Source organism: Sceloporus occidentalis, unplaced genomic scaffold (genome assembly GCF_023333645.1).
Source record: "Sceloporus occidentalis isolate IW3139 unplaced genomic scaffold, rSceOcc1.0.p SCAF_154, whole genome shotgun sequence".
Classification (NCBI taxonomy): domain Eukaryota; kingdom Metazoa; phylum Chordata; class Lepidosauria; order Squamata; family Phrynosomatidae; genus Sceloporus; species Sceloporus occidentalis.
Window position 1 is genome coordinate 1,586,507 of NW_028317134.1, and position 14,850 is coordinate 1,601,356.

The 14,850-nt window shown below is 44.6% G+C and overlaps 1 protein-coding gene across 1 annotated transcript in view; it reads right to left on the reverse strand.

Annotated features, from left to right (window-relative positions):
* Positions 1-1,869: 1,869 nt before the first annotated feature.
* The window catches only part of LOC149280555 (E3 ubiquitin-protein ligase HUWE1-like), a gene marked incomplete at its 5' end in the record, with an annotated part of 29,634 nt that continues 16,653 nt past the window's right edge, over positions 1,870-14,850 (reverse strand). The window contains 27 exon segments of the mRNA XM_089500408.1: positions 1,870-1,972; positions 2,127-2,317; positions 3,273-3,454; positions 3,555-3,672; positions 3,838-3,943; positions 4,132-4,410; positions 4,570-4,710; positions 6,266-6,383; positions 6,504-6,749; positions 6,841-6,996; positions 7,085-7,166; positions 7,546-7,673; positions 8,150-8,352; positions 8,470-8,602; positions 8,692-8,848; positions 9,035-9,144; positions 9,297-9,806; positions 10,134-10,675; positions 11,179-11,281; positions 11,635-11,923; positions 12,031-12,248; positions 12,337-12,470; positions 12,668-12,917; positions 13,124-13,402; positions 14,013-14,058; positions 14,214-14,368; positions 14,676-14,765. Of these exon segments, the coding sequence (XP_089356534.1) occupies positions 1,870-1,972; positions 2,127-2,317; positions 3,273-3,454; positions 3,555-3,672; positions 3,838-3,943; positions 4,132-4,410; positions 4,570-4,710; positions 6,266-6,383; positions 6,504-6,749; positions 6,841-6,996; positions 7,085-7,166; positions 7,546-7,673; positions 8,150-8,352; positions 8,470-8,602; positions 8,692-8,848; positions 9,035-9,144; positions 9,297-9,806; positions 10,134-10,675; positions 11,179-11,281; positions 11,635-11,923; positions 12,031-12,248; positions 12,337-12,470; positions 12,668-12,917; positions 13,124-13,402; positions 14,013-14,058; positions 14,214-14,368; positions 14,676-14,765 (5,069 nt within the window).

Below are 14,850 nucleotides of genomic sequence, written 5' to 3' on the forward strand. Positions count from 1 at the left end.
GAGGAGACGGACAGAACCAAGTCCTACACGCATCGTCTATTTTAAGCCTTTCGCCTATCCACCTACACTAAAAAGTATATGTAACTACAGCACAACATGGCCCCCCTGTGCCCCTGCCTATCCGAGTTTACATTTCTTCAATGTATTAATCTTTACTGGGAGGCATTTCCACGTACCTACCACATTCTCACTACATGAAAGACTCCGGCAACACAACAGATCTCAAAATAAACGTCTGGTGCGTTAGAAGCATGACTTTTGTTTTGTTTTTTTCTCAACTGTACCCATAGAGGGGATAGGAAAAAATGTTTTGGCTATAAAATGTCCATTTGTCACTTTTAGTCCTGTAGAAGGTTTAAGCCCCCCCCCCATAGTTATACAGGCGCATGCACTCTACACAGAACGGCTGACGGAGGAGAGCATTAAAAATGTAACCATTTCACAGATCTAGCTCAGGTTTTCCCGTAGAACTTGGTCCCGTGTAACACCGGAGGAGGGATATCACGGAGCCGGGGATTGCAGAGCTCATGTATAGTCCCAGGTTAAAAGGCATTACAATAAAGCCCTTTAGAAAATCGTGGCTTTCGACATGGAGTTTTTAAGTTTAAACGATCGTGGCAGACTTAAAAATTCTCTGCACACGACATCAGAATAGACTTTAAACAATAGCACGGAAATAAGGGGGCTGGAGATGGCACGATACGTTTATTCCAACAAAGACAAAACATAACCTGTTGGTTTTCAAACTAAACCTTTATTCAAACACTTGCTTTAATTACTCCTGAATGGTCTAGTTGACACAAGTGCTTAATCCCTATATCTTGTGCACAGCGTGTGAGATGTGTACCAGGAACGACAGGCTGAGAATAAGGTCTGGCAGAACTGTTGGGTTTGCTCAATCCGACCACTACCTGCAACCTCCTTCCCTAATCACAGCGCAGCCCCCCCTTTAACAGTCTCGGCCTTCCTAGTATCTGAAGACTTACAGAGAAACCTTGTATTAGGTTTAAAAATTTTCTTCATTTTTATTTTGATTTCAGAAAATTAAAAAAAAAAAAAAAAATCCCAACACAAAAAATAAGTCTAGCAATCCAAACTCAAAATCCAATTAGAAGGGAAAAGACTGAATAAATATAACGGGGAGAAACAAAATGGGGGGGGGGTATTGAACAGAATTAACTTGGGCTGAACCGATTCAAAATTTTGATTTTTCCCATGACTTGCTGTGCCTTTTAAACTCTTTCGTCTGCCCGCCATCTTTTCCGCCCCATCCAATACTCTGAGCACCAACCGAAAGAGGGGCATTAAGAAAAACTGCATCAATAAGGTTCAGTGGTTTATTTACAGGTAAACACCTCTGTATTTTATTTGAAGCTGAAAAGAAAAAAAAATAGCGTTGGAAATAGTGGCTATTTCTTAACGAGAGTGCTCTAGGTTTCCGATTTGCGTCTTTTTTTCCCCCCCTCCATTCACATCTTTATTTTAACGTTTCCACCAGCTTCTTTTTACCCTGCTATCTGAACTTTACTTTTTGAAAAAGTTGAGCATCACAACTCATCCTTAAGCAAACTGAAAAGCAAAACAGAAAAAAATATATATTTATATACTTATATATAATTTCCCCCCTGCTTCTCTCCGTTCTCCGTGTCCTTCAGAGCGGCATTTTTAGAAATTTTTTTTTTATTATTATTTTTCCCAAATCTCAGCGCAACAAGTTCACCATCGGAAGGGATCTGAGACAGGCGGCATCTTCAGAAGGCAAGTTCCTCTTCGTGGTGCCAGCAGGGTGAGCAAGATTGATGCATGGCTTGAATTTTTTTTTCTCTCACTAAAGTCCAGTAATAGAAAAGAATGCACGGTAAGGGCGTCCTAAGCCAGGCCAAATCCTTCTGAGCACTCCTGGATGGCCAACAGCAGCATGTGACGTAACTTTTCATAGCTTTCGTACGCTGGGAGGTCCAGCTGGTTGAAACTGTAAGAAAATATGGATAATTTAAAGCCAGACGTACAACATATATCGTGAAAAGTCCTCTAAGAGAGGGGTCAAAATGAATAATGTATACGATTACAGAGTCACCCACGGACATTCTAGAATACAGATGAGTAGTCCCTCATTTTTCTCTTACCAAGTATGGGCAGAAGGCAGTCTATCTGTAGATCGATCATCCCGGTGTATTTGGAATTTCTGGATGCCGTTCATTCCTTCTAGAGCAGCGAAGCCCTGCAGGGGAACTTTAGAGGTTCCAGTTACAAACTGAAGGAACTTGGCCCGGTCAGCCTGGTCGAAGGAGCGCAGCGCTCTCCAAAACCACTGAATCTGTGAGAGAAGACAGCACAGAATAGTTTGACATTTACAACCGTACCATAAAATACACGAGAGGAAAAGCTTCGAACATCTAGAACCAGTTTTAATAGCAGCCAGGATTGAGCATCGACAGTAATTTGGGTCACTTCCACATCCCTGGCGATAAGATTGGCTCAAGATAACGGCAAGTTCAGATGAACCTGACTTTAAAGACTTCAGGTGGTTTCCTGGCTTGACTAACCTTCAGGAAGATACTAAAGTACTGAAAGCGGAAGAGCATTAAACTAAAGAGTCGTTGCTGATTTATGGCAGAATTTCAACAAATCGGCACAGATTAATAAAGGCTTGTGTTTCCAAAGCAGTATGAAAACTTGCATTACTGGTGTTAGGGAAAGACCTCGGACATATGACTAGTGAATACGATCAATGTTCCATCTAATTTTTCTTGGTTGGCGTGCGCAGAAAATTTCTCTTGTGCAAAAATTTTCACAGAGCAAAAATTTTGTGCGCACAATATCTGTGCCGCATAAAGTTTCAAAAAATATATTATTTTTTTCTTTTTATATACTTTTGTACGCACAATTTTTGGACGTGTGCGCTCTCTTAAAAAGCTATGTGCGCGCGCACAAGCGCACGGCTTAGAGGGAACACTGAATACGACAGACAGAAAGTCTCTAGTTCTGTACTGCCACCGACAGCCTAAGCAGCAATCTGTGTCAGGTAGGTTTATCATCCCCTCGTTGGAAGAATGTATAAAAAAGTACTCAGAGGGTTAGGGTTACTCAGAGTACTTTATTATGCTTTTATTATCATAGGGGTGTCAGTGATACTGTCCCTTTAAGCGGACCATAACTAAGGCAACATGCTGCTTACTAAGGGAGCTTTAAATTAATTTCCCAGACCAATCATGAATACAAAAATAGTTAATTTGTCAAACATATCTCAATCACTGGAACTCAGTTCTTACCTGGATGGAGTTGGACTGGTACTTGTGATACTCTGTATTGGATTTCAGATCGTCAATGTCTATTGTGGGCAGGCCGGAAATAAGTAGCTCCAGTTCCTGCTCCGTGAAGATGGAGATAAGACGTTTGGGAATGATCTCATAGAATCCTTCCAGGAAAGCGGCCAGCTGCTTGCGAATGGCACCTGACGCAGAAAGACATTGCCCAAGCCGATTACAAAAACAAGCAGCGGAGAAAGCATCAAGCTTAAACAATCACCAGGAAGCACAAAGCCATTGATGTACCTGTCATCTTCATCTGGCACACAAGGTGAACGTATTCCTTCTTGTTATCTTCAGTTACTAGAATGTTTGCCCCATTAGGCTTCAGATCACGAACTTCACATACTCCAAACTCTTGAACCTGGACAAACGGAGCAAAAAAACACCAAAAAGGGACACAATCAGCGCAGAATGTGAGGACAGAAAAAAGGATCTCACACGGTTGAAAATCATTTTAAAGACCAGTGCAGATAGCTGTTGAAGCGACACTTCCCACCATTGCATCTTTATCTGCATGCGCGCTTACCTCGGTGCTAAACGTCAAGTCATATCCCAGTGTGGAGACATCATTCTCGAGCAAGTAGACAAGACCTTGGTAGAAATGGTAATCTTCACTTTCCATGTCTGTGTACCTGGACCAAAGACACAGAACTGTAGATCACATTCAAATAGAACTCTCCGCTACGATGCGTTTGAGGGACGATACTCCACTTTTAATTTTAATGCCACAGTCCGTTTAAAAAGCTGCTTGGCGGACCCATCCTAACCCACCAGACACACTAATGCACAATGCGAGTTATGTGCAGATGGTCAAACTTACCGGACAGACTTGCCAAGGATGTGCTTGTAGAAGGACCACGTGAAGTAACACTCCAGCAGTCTATTGTCATATACTGCTTTAGCCACAATACGACCCACAAACTTGAAGTAGCTGAGGTGGTTGGGGTTACAGTGCGATGAAGGGTTGATGGTGTAAGTGACACGGTCACCAGGAGATGTGCGGAACAGTGCATACATGGGATTGAACATCTCTCTGGATTCCCATTCCCGGAGCAGCCCACCGGCATCCTGACCTTCCTCACCTTCAAACACTATGTACCTACAAAGAGTAAAGAGGAAACTTTGCTGCAGTGTCCATTAGAATATAAACGGCAAATGAAAGATAAAAGCTCCCTACTAAGGGTCACCACCGCATTAGATGATGGTTATCAACCACGTCCCACAACAGAAATCCCCATTTTCACACTAGGACACTTACAATCTGTTCTTCATTTCTTCAGGAGATTTTCGGTGAAGTTCTCTGTACGAGTCTTCAAACACTTGGTCGCGTCGTACATGAACAGCCATGTCTTCTTTGCGCAGCCCTTCATCGAGACGCTCAAGCTCCTGGCGGAAATATCTGTGCAGGGAAGCAGAAACATCTTGTAGCAGCTTAAGCTTCCACAATTATCAAATCAAACACTAAAGCTCACTATTTATATATCACATCAATGTAGCAGGTGTAATAATGAATTGCATAAATGTGGCATATTTACAAATAAATACAACTTTAAAGTAGGGCTGCAACTAACGATTATTTTCATAATCGATTAGTTGGCCGATTATTTTTTCGATTAATCGGATAAAAAAAAAAAATTTTTCATTTATTTTAAATTATTTAATAAAGTAACATAGGATGTTAAAAACAAACGGCAGAATAAATTTTTTTTCTTGTTTTTATTTCCCCAACCTGCCCCCCAGTTATGCATATTTGAGCCCAGGATTGCCACACTGCCCTCCCCGACATGCCACACTGCCCTCCCCGACATGCCACACTGCCCTCCCCACATATGCCTTATATACCCTATATGCCTTATACCCCCAGATATGTCACTCCGTCCTCCTCAGGTATGCCGTATACCCCCCTGATATCTCATAGTGCCCTCATAGGATTTGCAGACTCGTTCACAGACAATACTTTTATAAATAAATACAGGATTAATCTTCACTGCCCCCAGGATTTAGATTCCCCTCAGTTTGCCCCCCTTTACCTCTAACTGCACCTTAAGTTAACTTTATTAAATTAATGAAATTAACCCTCAGTCCTCAGCATTAAATTAATCCTGAAGAGAAGACCCCATTAACCAAAACTGCCCCTAAATTAACCCTGAAGACCCCATCAACCACAACTGCCCCTAAATTAACCCATTAACTATAACTGCCCCTAAATTAACCCTAAACACCCCATCAATCACCACTGCCCCTAAATTAACCCTAAACACCCCATTAACTATAACTGCCCCTAAATTAACCCTAAACACCCCATTAACTATAACTGCCCCTAAGTTAACCCTAAACACCCCATTAACTATAACTGCCCCTAAGTTAACCCTAAACACCCCATTAACTATAACTGCCCCTAAGTTAACCCTAAACACCCCATTAACTATAACTGCCCCTAAATTAACCCCCACCTCCCCTAACTTTCAGCAGCCCAAATATTAATTTTATACTCACAGTTAGATGAGTGTCACAGCCATGGCGATGCTAAGGAAATGGGCGGAGCCAATCGGTCGTTTGGCTCCGCCCCTTTCTTCCCTGCAGTCACTGCCGATTGGCCCCGCCCCTTTCTTTCTCCAGCAGCGATTGCAGGGAGGGACTGGAAAAAGGAAGTGGGCGGGCCAATCGGCAGTGACTGCAGGGAGGAACTGTAAGTAGCAACTGCTGCTGTGGCTCCTGTGAGTCACACTAACGGATTATAACGCGAGGGGTATTTTTCAGAGCATTTGCTCTGAAAAAACCCTCATTTTATAATCAATAAAAATCGATTCAACTAATCGATAATGAAATTCGTTGCCAACGAATTTCATTATCGATTATCATCGATTTTATCGATTAGTTGTTGCAGCCCTACTTTAAAGCGCGTAAGACACTTCTTGCTAGTATTCTTAAAACCCAAGGTACGATATACTTACTTGCGTTTCACATCAAAGTCCAAAACTCTGATATAGTCCACCAGAACAGCAAAGGGACCATCGGCAAGGTGGGTGGTAGACTGTCGTAGGATCTGGTTTAACACAGTGCGACGGGTCTCTTTAAATAAATAAAAAAATAACGTTAGATCAGTATAAAAGGTATTTGGCTTTAAGTCTCAAATAACATCTAATAACCTTCTACCTTTTCTACCAAGTACATAAAACTTAAGGTTCTTACCTGCAAAGCGCAGAAACTTCTGTGTGTCAGGAGGCAGGCTGGATGAGATGTGCATAGATGAAGGTTCCCGAGAAAAAAAGGGGTCCAAGGAAGAAGGGGTTGCAGGCATAAGCGGGGCCGGGGACAATGGAGGTGGCTCATCTTTAATGTGAGCTAGCTGGCTCTCCCTCGTGTCTCGTACTGGAGGCTTGCTTTCCCTTTCTGTTGCATGGACAAGGAAAAAGGCTTCTACTGCTGGTTGGAGGACTACAGAAGGAGAAAAACCAAGAACATGAACAATGAAGACTCATTCCATGGAAGAGAAATCGAAGAGAGTGAGCTGCGTAGCTTTGGTTACCCAGAACAGCATGCTGGTCATGAGACTCCTCCAGCTCTTTCAGGCACTCTCCCAGCATGTCCCACAACTCATCAAGGCTGAGCTGTTCACTCAGCAGCGGTAACTCTGGCAGCCGCTCTTCCTCTTTCTTCTCTGCAGCCTGAGAGCCTTCAGAAGCTAAAACAAGCACACAAGGTTACATTACATCGACTACCTGTTACACCCTGAACAAGTAAACATGGTTTGTCCCTGACCGCGCACTGACCAACTGACTGCGTGTCCTGTGTGGCCGGAGAGGGCTGGTCCACATCCATTGGAGACTCTTCTCTGCGAGCCGAACCCTCCGCCTGAACAAAATAAAGACTGATCACTTGGCTGACGAGGACAGCAAGCCTAGCCACATAAAATCAGGAGAGATGAGGCGCACAAGAATAAGCGGCGCACAAGAATAAGCGGCAACTGATCACATGCATCCCACAAGAGGAACATCTCACATCGCCAGAAGCCGTGTACTAACCTGCTTCTGCTAAGCTTGGAAGAAAGTGCATAGGGCAAGCTAGGGATAAGCGTGACAAGGACAAGTCTCACGTGTACATAAAGATGGCGACAAACCAAGAGGCAGGAAAAAGGTGGGGTAGATTAAGGGATGAATAACAGCGTTCAAATTAAAAGGAGGGAGAAACAAACTAAAGGATGGATGTTCTGCCAGCCAGTCATCATGCTAACCGTTGCAGTTTGCAGCTGTCTTCGTGCCCTTTGACCCTCACGTACCATTTGTATAATGGCATCAGCCTCGGCCTCCAGCTGCTGCACAGCTGCCTGGATGCTGCTAGCCGAGGGCAGACTGGCAGCCCCTGCAAGAGAAGAGCGGAGAGGTCATGCAGTGCCTTCTATATTAATCCGCCAGGTGCGTGAGAGACACCTCTACAAACACCTACTTTCCAGCAAAACAGAGTAAACGTGCCCACTGTTACAATACACAGTTTTTCATGACCTTTAAGGTTTGGTAACACATTATAGGCTTCTTATAACCCCTCAACTACTCCGGAATGCTTTATGAAAAAGCTCGGCCCATAGTTGCAGCTTGAGTTATTAGACCAATTACACTATGAAAAAACTGGATGAGGTTTTCCACATTTTTGTATAAAATGCCTGATGAAGGGACCTGAGAGGTCTTGAAAGCTTGCAATCTATATTTACTCAGTTAGCCAATAAAAGGCATCATTCAAAAACCACTTGTCTTCTATGATCCCTATGGTAACCCAACAAAAGTTGCCCTTGCTCATCCCACTTTTTCTGATCCCTTGCGTCAGACATGCAGCTTTCCCACCTAGTCGGCTGGTCTGCTTTGCCTTCTTGTTAGCTCGGCGTGTGTCGTCTCGGAGTTGGATGATGACCTGCAGGACTCTCAGGAAGAACTTTTGCGTGGAAGTCTTTGAAGTCAGCATGGACATGGAGGGCAACTGTAGCTCCCTGCCATCTAGTGGGCGCTTCTGGGATGCCACGATCACCACGTTTTCCGCGATGTCAAACCTGGAGCGCAAAGACGGGGCGGGGAGAGACCTAACATTTTAGATTGACTACTGTCCTAATGTGTAACGGGTTTCCGGATAAAGCACGCGCCCAATGATTCAGGACCGCAATACTCACCTGCTCTGCATTTTGCCCTTTGCTTTGGTGTTCTGGGGTTGTTCTTCCGGCATTCCATCCGGAGAAAGGGCCTCACACTGAATACGTCTCTGCTGCTCCAAGTTATACTCGCGCAGTTCCGCCAAAAGGGTACCTGGATAGCAAACCAGCAACATTCAGTTTGAGAAAAAAAGCAAAATGTGTGCAGGCCGTGAAAGCGTGGGGTATTTCAGATCATCTCACCTATCTGTTTGCACAGAGTGTATCCCAAGTGGTGGGCTCCGCTAAGGAGCAGTTTCAGCACGGTGTCCCTCGTGCCGGCATCACCCCGCGAGAGTTGTAGTAAAACGTTTGCGGCATCCTCCAAGCCTTCCTCTGAACATGAATGGGATGTCAGCACCTGGGAAGGAGACGTTCTGCATGAACCTATACATCTGGTTAGCACGTGCACGTGCCATGAAAGACAGGGTCGCCTAACCATGCACTGCAACATGCAGCCACCCACAGACCTATAAAATATTGGCTGTGAAGACTCATTTTTTTAATTTGCCCAAATATGGGAAATTTGATCATTCCAATCGCTTACCTCAACAGAAAGCTGCAGCTGTTTCTCAGTTAGGCCTGATGCCGCCATCTTTTCTGGGACACCACTGGCGTCGCTGGATTTAGCTGGAGATTTGCTGCTTTTTGTAACTGCTTTAAAAAAAAAAAAAAAAAAAAAAGAAGATTTAGTATAAAAATAGAGGCTTTTACGGGATAGGGTTTAGAATTAAAAATAATTTTTTAAGGTTGAACAGACCATCCAAGGTTTGGTGCGTTATAATACAGGGCATGACTGAAGTACTTACTGGACACCACACTTGTGGCGACTGCCAACGGCACGGTCACTGCTGGTACAGGCACAGGTAGTGAAGCGGCAGCAGGGGTGGGGGCAGGCACGGGAGCGGTTGCATTTGCTTGATTGACTTCCGGCACCTTATTATCAGGCAGGGCAATGGAGATGAGGGAAAGGAGACGAAGCAACTTTTCCGTGAGTAACGAGCTGCGTCGGATAACAGGATGCGACAACATATTCATGAGCTGTCCAAGAGGCGAAGCTTCCAGGCTGCACTGCGAACTCTCGCCCTCTGCCCCCGAGCTCACGGGCACAGACTTTACAGAGGTTTTCCCTTTACGGCTCACATTCATATTGTCCAATTTGACCAACAAGTCCCAGAAATCCGTGGAGCTGTTGTTTGACCCAGTAGCACCCGACGGTGGAAGGCAGGGGCTGCAGGTGACCTTCCTCTCCCTGCCATCGCTGCTCTCTGCACTGCACTCTTTGGCGCGCTGCTGTGTAAAATGGCTGGGGAACACTTAAGGGGGTAAGAGATTGAGGTCAATGAAGAAAGCGGCACGTAGCTACATAACCATGTCTGCTAAATATCCTTAATATAACTACATCCCTTTCTACTCCTTGTTGACGTTGTGACCGCACACAAGCCTCCAGTACGGCAAAGTGAAAACGTACAGACTTATATACACAAAGCCGCAAAATAGAAAGAACTGAAAGGTACATGATAAACAAATGGCACCGTTTTAATCATTAACGAAAAAAAAAGGATGGTATTAGCTAGAACTATGGCAGCCTATATTAAAATCTTTACAACTAGTAAATCTTCCATAGAAAGTTCTAAGCCTTACCTTGGCCAACTGGATAAGCGTATCCAACACATGCCTGCAAACCACCGGCGCAGCTTGTGGGTGTATGTGGACCGTGGAGCCACAGGCAGCATGCTTCTCAGTGTGCTTGCGCCCCAGGGACCTCTGGATTTGGAAGATATTGGTGCGACAGCCAAGAGCGGCATCCATGGACACAGAGAGCCAGGAAAGCTGGTTGGAGTTCTTGGAATCCACCCTGTGCATCAATTCTAACGGGCGGCTGTCGTGGCTGGAAGAGCAGGACTTGACAGTCCCTCTCTTATCGGGGCCTCCGATGGGAGTCTTGGGACTTTCTATGCAGAGTTCACTCTCGCTGCTGCGTTGCAGGATTGACAGTAGACTGCGAATTACCCAGTTACGGGTCTGCGCGTGGTAACAGAGGTTGCGCAGGACGCGATGCAGCCGACTGGTGTTCAGCTTGGGCTCATCCACGAACAACAAGACGAGAAGACAAGAGAGGGTCTCGTGATCAAGCAACAGGCGTCCTCGCAGTCGCAACAGGCTGTCCACATTGCTGCCGGCCGGCCTGACGAGAGAGACTTGTTTCATTAAATTCAAAAAACCTTCACAGTTATCAGCAGACGACAAATTACTTCAACGGACTAAGACATCTAGAATTCACACAGATCTAACGAGTGGTGGGCCTTTTTTTTTTTTTGCTTTTTATCCTCATTTGTAGCTACAATTTTTTTTTATTATTATTATTATTTTTTAAATGATGAGCCTAGTTCATAATTTTTTTAAATGCGTAGCAACAGCCAATCGCATGTATGGTAGACTTTAGTTGAGGCCACGATAGGAAAAGATGTAAAGTAACAGCTAACGTATCCTTATAGATCTGCATGCAGTAAAAAAGCACTGGAGTCTATACATGTAACATGGGCTAGAATGCTCCTTTAAAGCCGTCTTATTTCATGGTCTGTAAACCCCAGCTTTGCAATGAGATATAGACTTTCAGAGATGAATGGAGTGTCCTGCATTCATCCTACAGTCTATGAAGTTAAATGAATACAACAGATTTAAGCATACCTGGTGTGGGTGCTGCTACCACCCATCTGAAAGGTGCTTCCTCTCTGCACAGCCAGACGTGTGTATTGGACTCCTCTATTCCCACTCAGACGGCTTGTGAAAGCTTAAAATACATTTAACACAGAAACAAGGCATGTTGTGGTTTAATATCTTCTATTTTTTTCTTGTGAGATACAGGATTACGCTTTTGTTGGTGTAATACATTTATTACTCATCTAAAAGTAGCCATCTGGCACACATACTGGCCCAAAGGCAAATCCTACCAAAGTCTTCAAACATAACAGACTTCACAACTAAATCAAACTGAAGTATGAGTCCTAAAAACACTACAACATTGGAAAAAAATATAGCCAGATGTGAAACTGAATAAAGATGAAAATCAAGCTAACCAGGTAGAACATTAGCCATATTTCCAAGGCTAGATTCTATTAGCAATGCATATCATGTTGCAGATACCTGGGCTCCTGAGTATGGCCGACAGGGCAGACGTGCTGCTGTGACCAAACAGTCTCTCATGCATTAGCTGTCTTTGTCTTGCCTCTCGTTCTCTGCGCAAAGCCTGAGCTTCAGCCGCAATGTCAGGGGGCATTACTGCTAGAACGCTGTCCTCCATATCCTCAAGAACACTGCGGCGCAGGTCGGATGGCAAGGTTTGAATGAAGGTCATGGGGTCCATGGGGTTGTCAGAAGTAGTGCTCTGAGCAAGTTCGCGCCTCTGCTGCTCTGCTCTCTGTTGGGCAAGCACCTAAGGACCGGTAGAAATGGCCAATTAATGGGGACAAGCGTTAACTCATGGATATAGAGGAAAGAAATGCATTTCCCAGTGTGTGTGCCTGTTCGTTTGAACCGTACCTCTTCCTGTATGGCAGGTGGTAAAGCTGCCAAGAACTCTGGGCTGACCTCTGTGACACCAGCACTGCCGACCACAGGTGGTGGGATGACCGGCACAGCAGTAGGTGGTGCCCGAGCTGGCGGTCGGATGCCCAGCTGGTTCTGAAGCACCTCTCTGCGTATATCTTCTGGAAGAGCTGCAAGGAAGGATGGGTCCACTCCTTCAGGGAGATTGATACCTGAACCAATAAATACATATGGGACTATAGCATGGTGCTCAGGGAACATTACCATATCATTTGATGGCCGATTGTGCAAGAGAATTACCCGCGAGCGGATCATCATCTTCGCTACTCGTGGACGGCAGGGCTTCTTCAAGGATTCCACTGGAATCTGTTGCCAACAAGGACATGCTAGAATCTCTGACGGAGGGCAAATCAGAGGAGGGAGCACCCGAAGAACTGGAGAAAAAAAAAACAATGACCAAGAGAAGACTTAAAATCGGTCAGCTAATTTCAGAAAGTGAACTAGAAGTAGCCATTGCTGTTGTGCTTCCAAACATAACTATCCACTAACTCATTGTCCTGAGCAGCATCAAGCCGCTTCAGGGAATTGGGTTACAGCAGGTCAGTTCCCCGTGCCCCACGGCGTGACGTACCTCTCCTCACTGTGTTGGGACACCGATGTCTGGCTGCTGGATTGACTTGGTGGCTCCACAACCTGTTGACCAACTGCGACACTACTGCTGACCAACGGCTGTTCTTGATTAACAACCCCAGATGCTTCCCCAACACCTTCCTCTAGAGGTCCAGAGGCGAGGCTACCAGTATCCATGGGTGAGCCCTCCAGCTGGCTGCTCACTGCAGTCAGGGCATCTGAATCCTCTGCTCGTTCAGGTGACAAGGAGGCTAACAAGGAATGGAGATATTTTTTCAGTGACTTGGCCATTTAGATTGTTCATACATAAAGAAAGCTTTAGTCTTAAAAAGAAAAAAAAACTAATTACGCACAACAAATATATTTTACATTTAATATGTTCCATGCATGATTTTAGAAAATGCTGAATTTTCATCGTATAAGACCGAACCATTTCCCTGCATGATATAATACTGACTGATGGTGGGTGCTGGAGACAGTTCCATCTGAGTCGCATCCCCCTCCGCACTGGGTCTTCCTGGTGCCGACGGCTCTTGTTCTGTTGGCATTAACAACTGTCCAACTTCATCGGCACCGGACTCCGTCTGCAAACTCTGTGGCATTTCTGCCAAGGAAGCCTCCGGAGGAAGAGCACGCATAGAAGGATCCAAAGGAACCAGCTCTGGACTTGTTGGTGTTCCTTCTGCAGAAGAAGGAGCAGTGGGGAAATTCTCAGGGCGTCCAGTTCCATCTTGCTCTATGGTGGACATAAACAGAGGCCAATTACTGGTGGGTTGTATTGCAGGTTGGAGGGTGTGCGAGTCAAGAATTCCTTGAGGATCAAAACACAGAAACCCATCTTAAATAATAACACAATGACAAATAAAGCAACTAAAGACATTAAACAAGGCTTATGGAAAAGCCACACCACAAGGAAGGCAGTAAGCTGTATAGTTATCTCCAAAACGGTGGCAAAATATCTACCCCCTTACAACAATACAACTTACTACCTCACCCTGAAGAGGGCAGGTAATGGAAAAGGATTCTCTAAAAGGTATTTATCTGCCAAAAAGATTTCAAAACCACAAAAGGGAAACAAATGAACATATGTACAGAAAAGCCAAGAAATTGGCACAAAATCTAAAAGTCCAAGCAGGTCCAGATATATACATTAAGAGGTCTCGTCCTTGCTGGGGCTGGTAACAGATACCGCAGGAAAGACAGTAAACTGTATAGTTATCTCCTAGATCGGGTGTGACCCCAAAACTATACAATCTACTACCTCAGCCTGAAGCATCACAGAATCCACTCGACTGACCTGTGAAGGAGACCGAGGCAGAAAATGCTGCACTATAAGCGATAAATACCTGTAAGGCTCAACTCGAAAGGCATGCTTCGCTTGGAATTGGAAGCCTGGGAAGATTAAGAACAAGGATTAATTAAACCGGTGCTATGCTGCTCAAAGTCACAAAATGTTCATGCAGTAATTCAAATCACAAAAACCTAGGATCTTTTGCTGAAGGTTGGCTCACTACATACACAAGAAAAAGTTCAAAATCGGGACAGACCTGTGAGTTCGGGTCTTTCGATTCCTTCTCTTCTTTAGCTTTATCTGCCATCTTGGCATCTTCTTCTGCCATTTGCTTGCGCCGCTTTTCACGTCGCTCCTCGAGTTCTTCGTCACGCAAAGCCTCCAAATGGTTTATTATTGGGACTTTTACAACTGAGAAACAAAAACACACAAGGATCTCTAAACATTTTAACGAATATGGCTTACGCAAGAGATGTCACTGAAAACAAGCCCATAAGTGATTGAGCAATTTGGAAAAATTTGTCAAAATTGTAAAATGTAAAGGAAAAATTTATTTTCATCCATTTACGAACTAAGTACATGTGAAACTCTGAACTGGATATAGCAGAGTCCTACAACAAACATGGCGTTGGTAAACTGATGTGCTTGTCTGTTTCTGAACCTGATGAAATAGTTTGCTCTAGGATGAATTACGTTCATCGCACCGAGGGCTTCTCACCTGCCACGCAGTCATGCATGCTTTCAGCATCTAGGACCTTACATTCTTCCGTCCAGCGAGTCAATGCAGTAGGAATACTGGAGAGAGTACCTGTAACAAAGCAGTATTTATTACTTAGAACTGTATTTATTACTGGAACATTAGCCCAAGATATGGACACATACTTCATGCATCA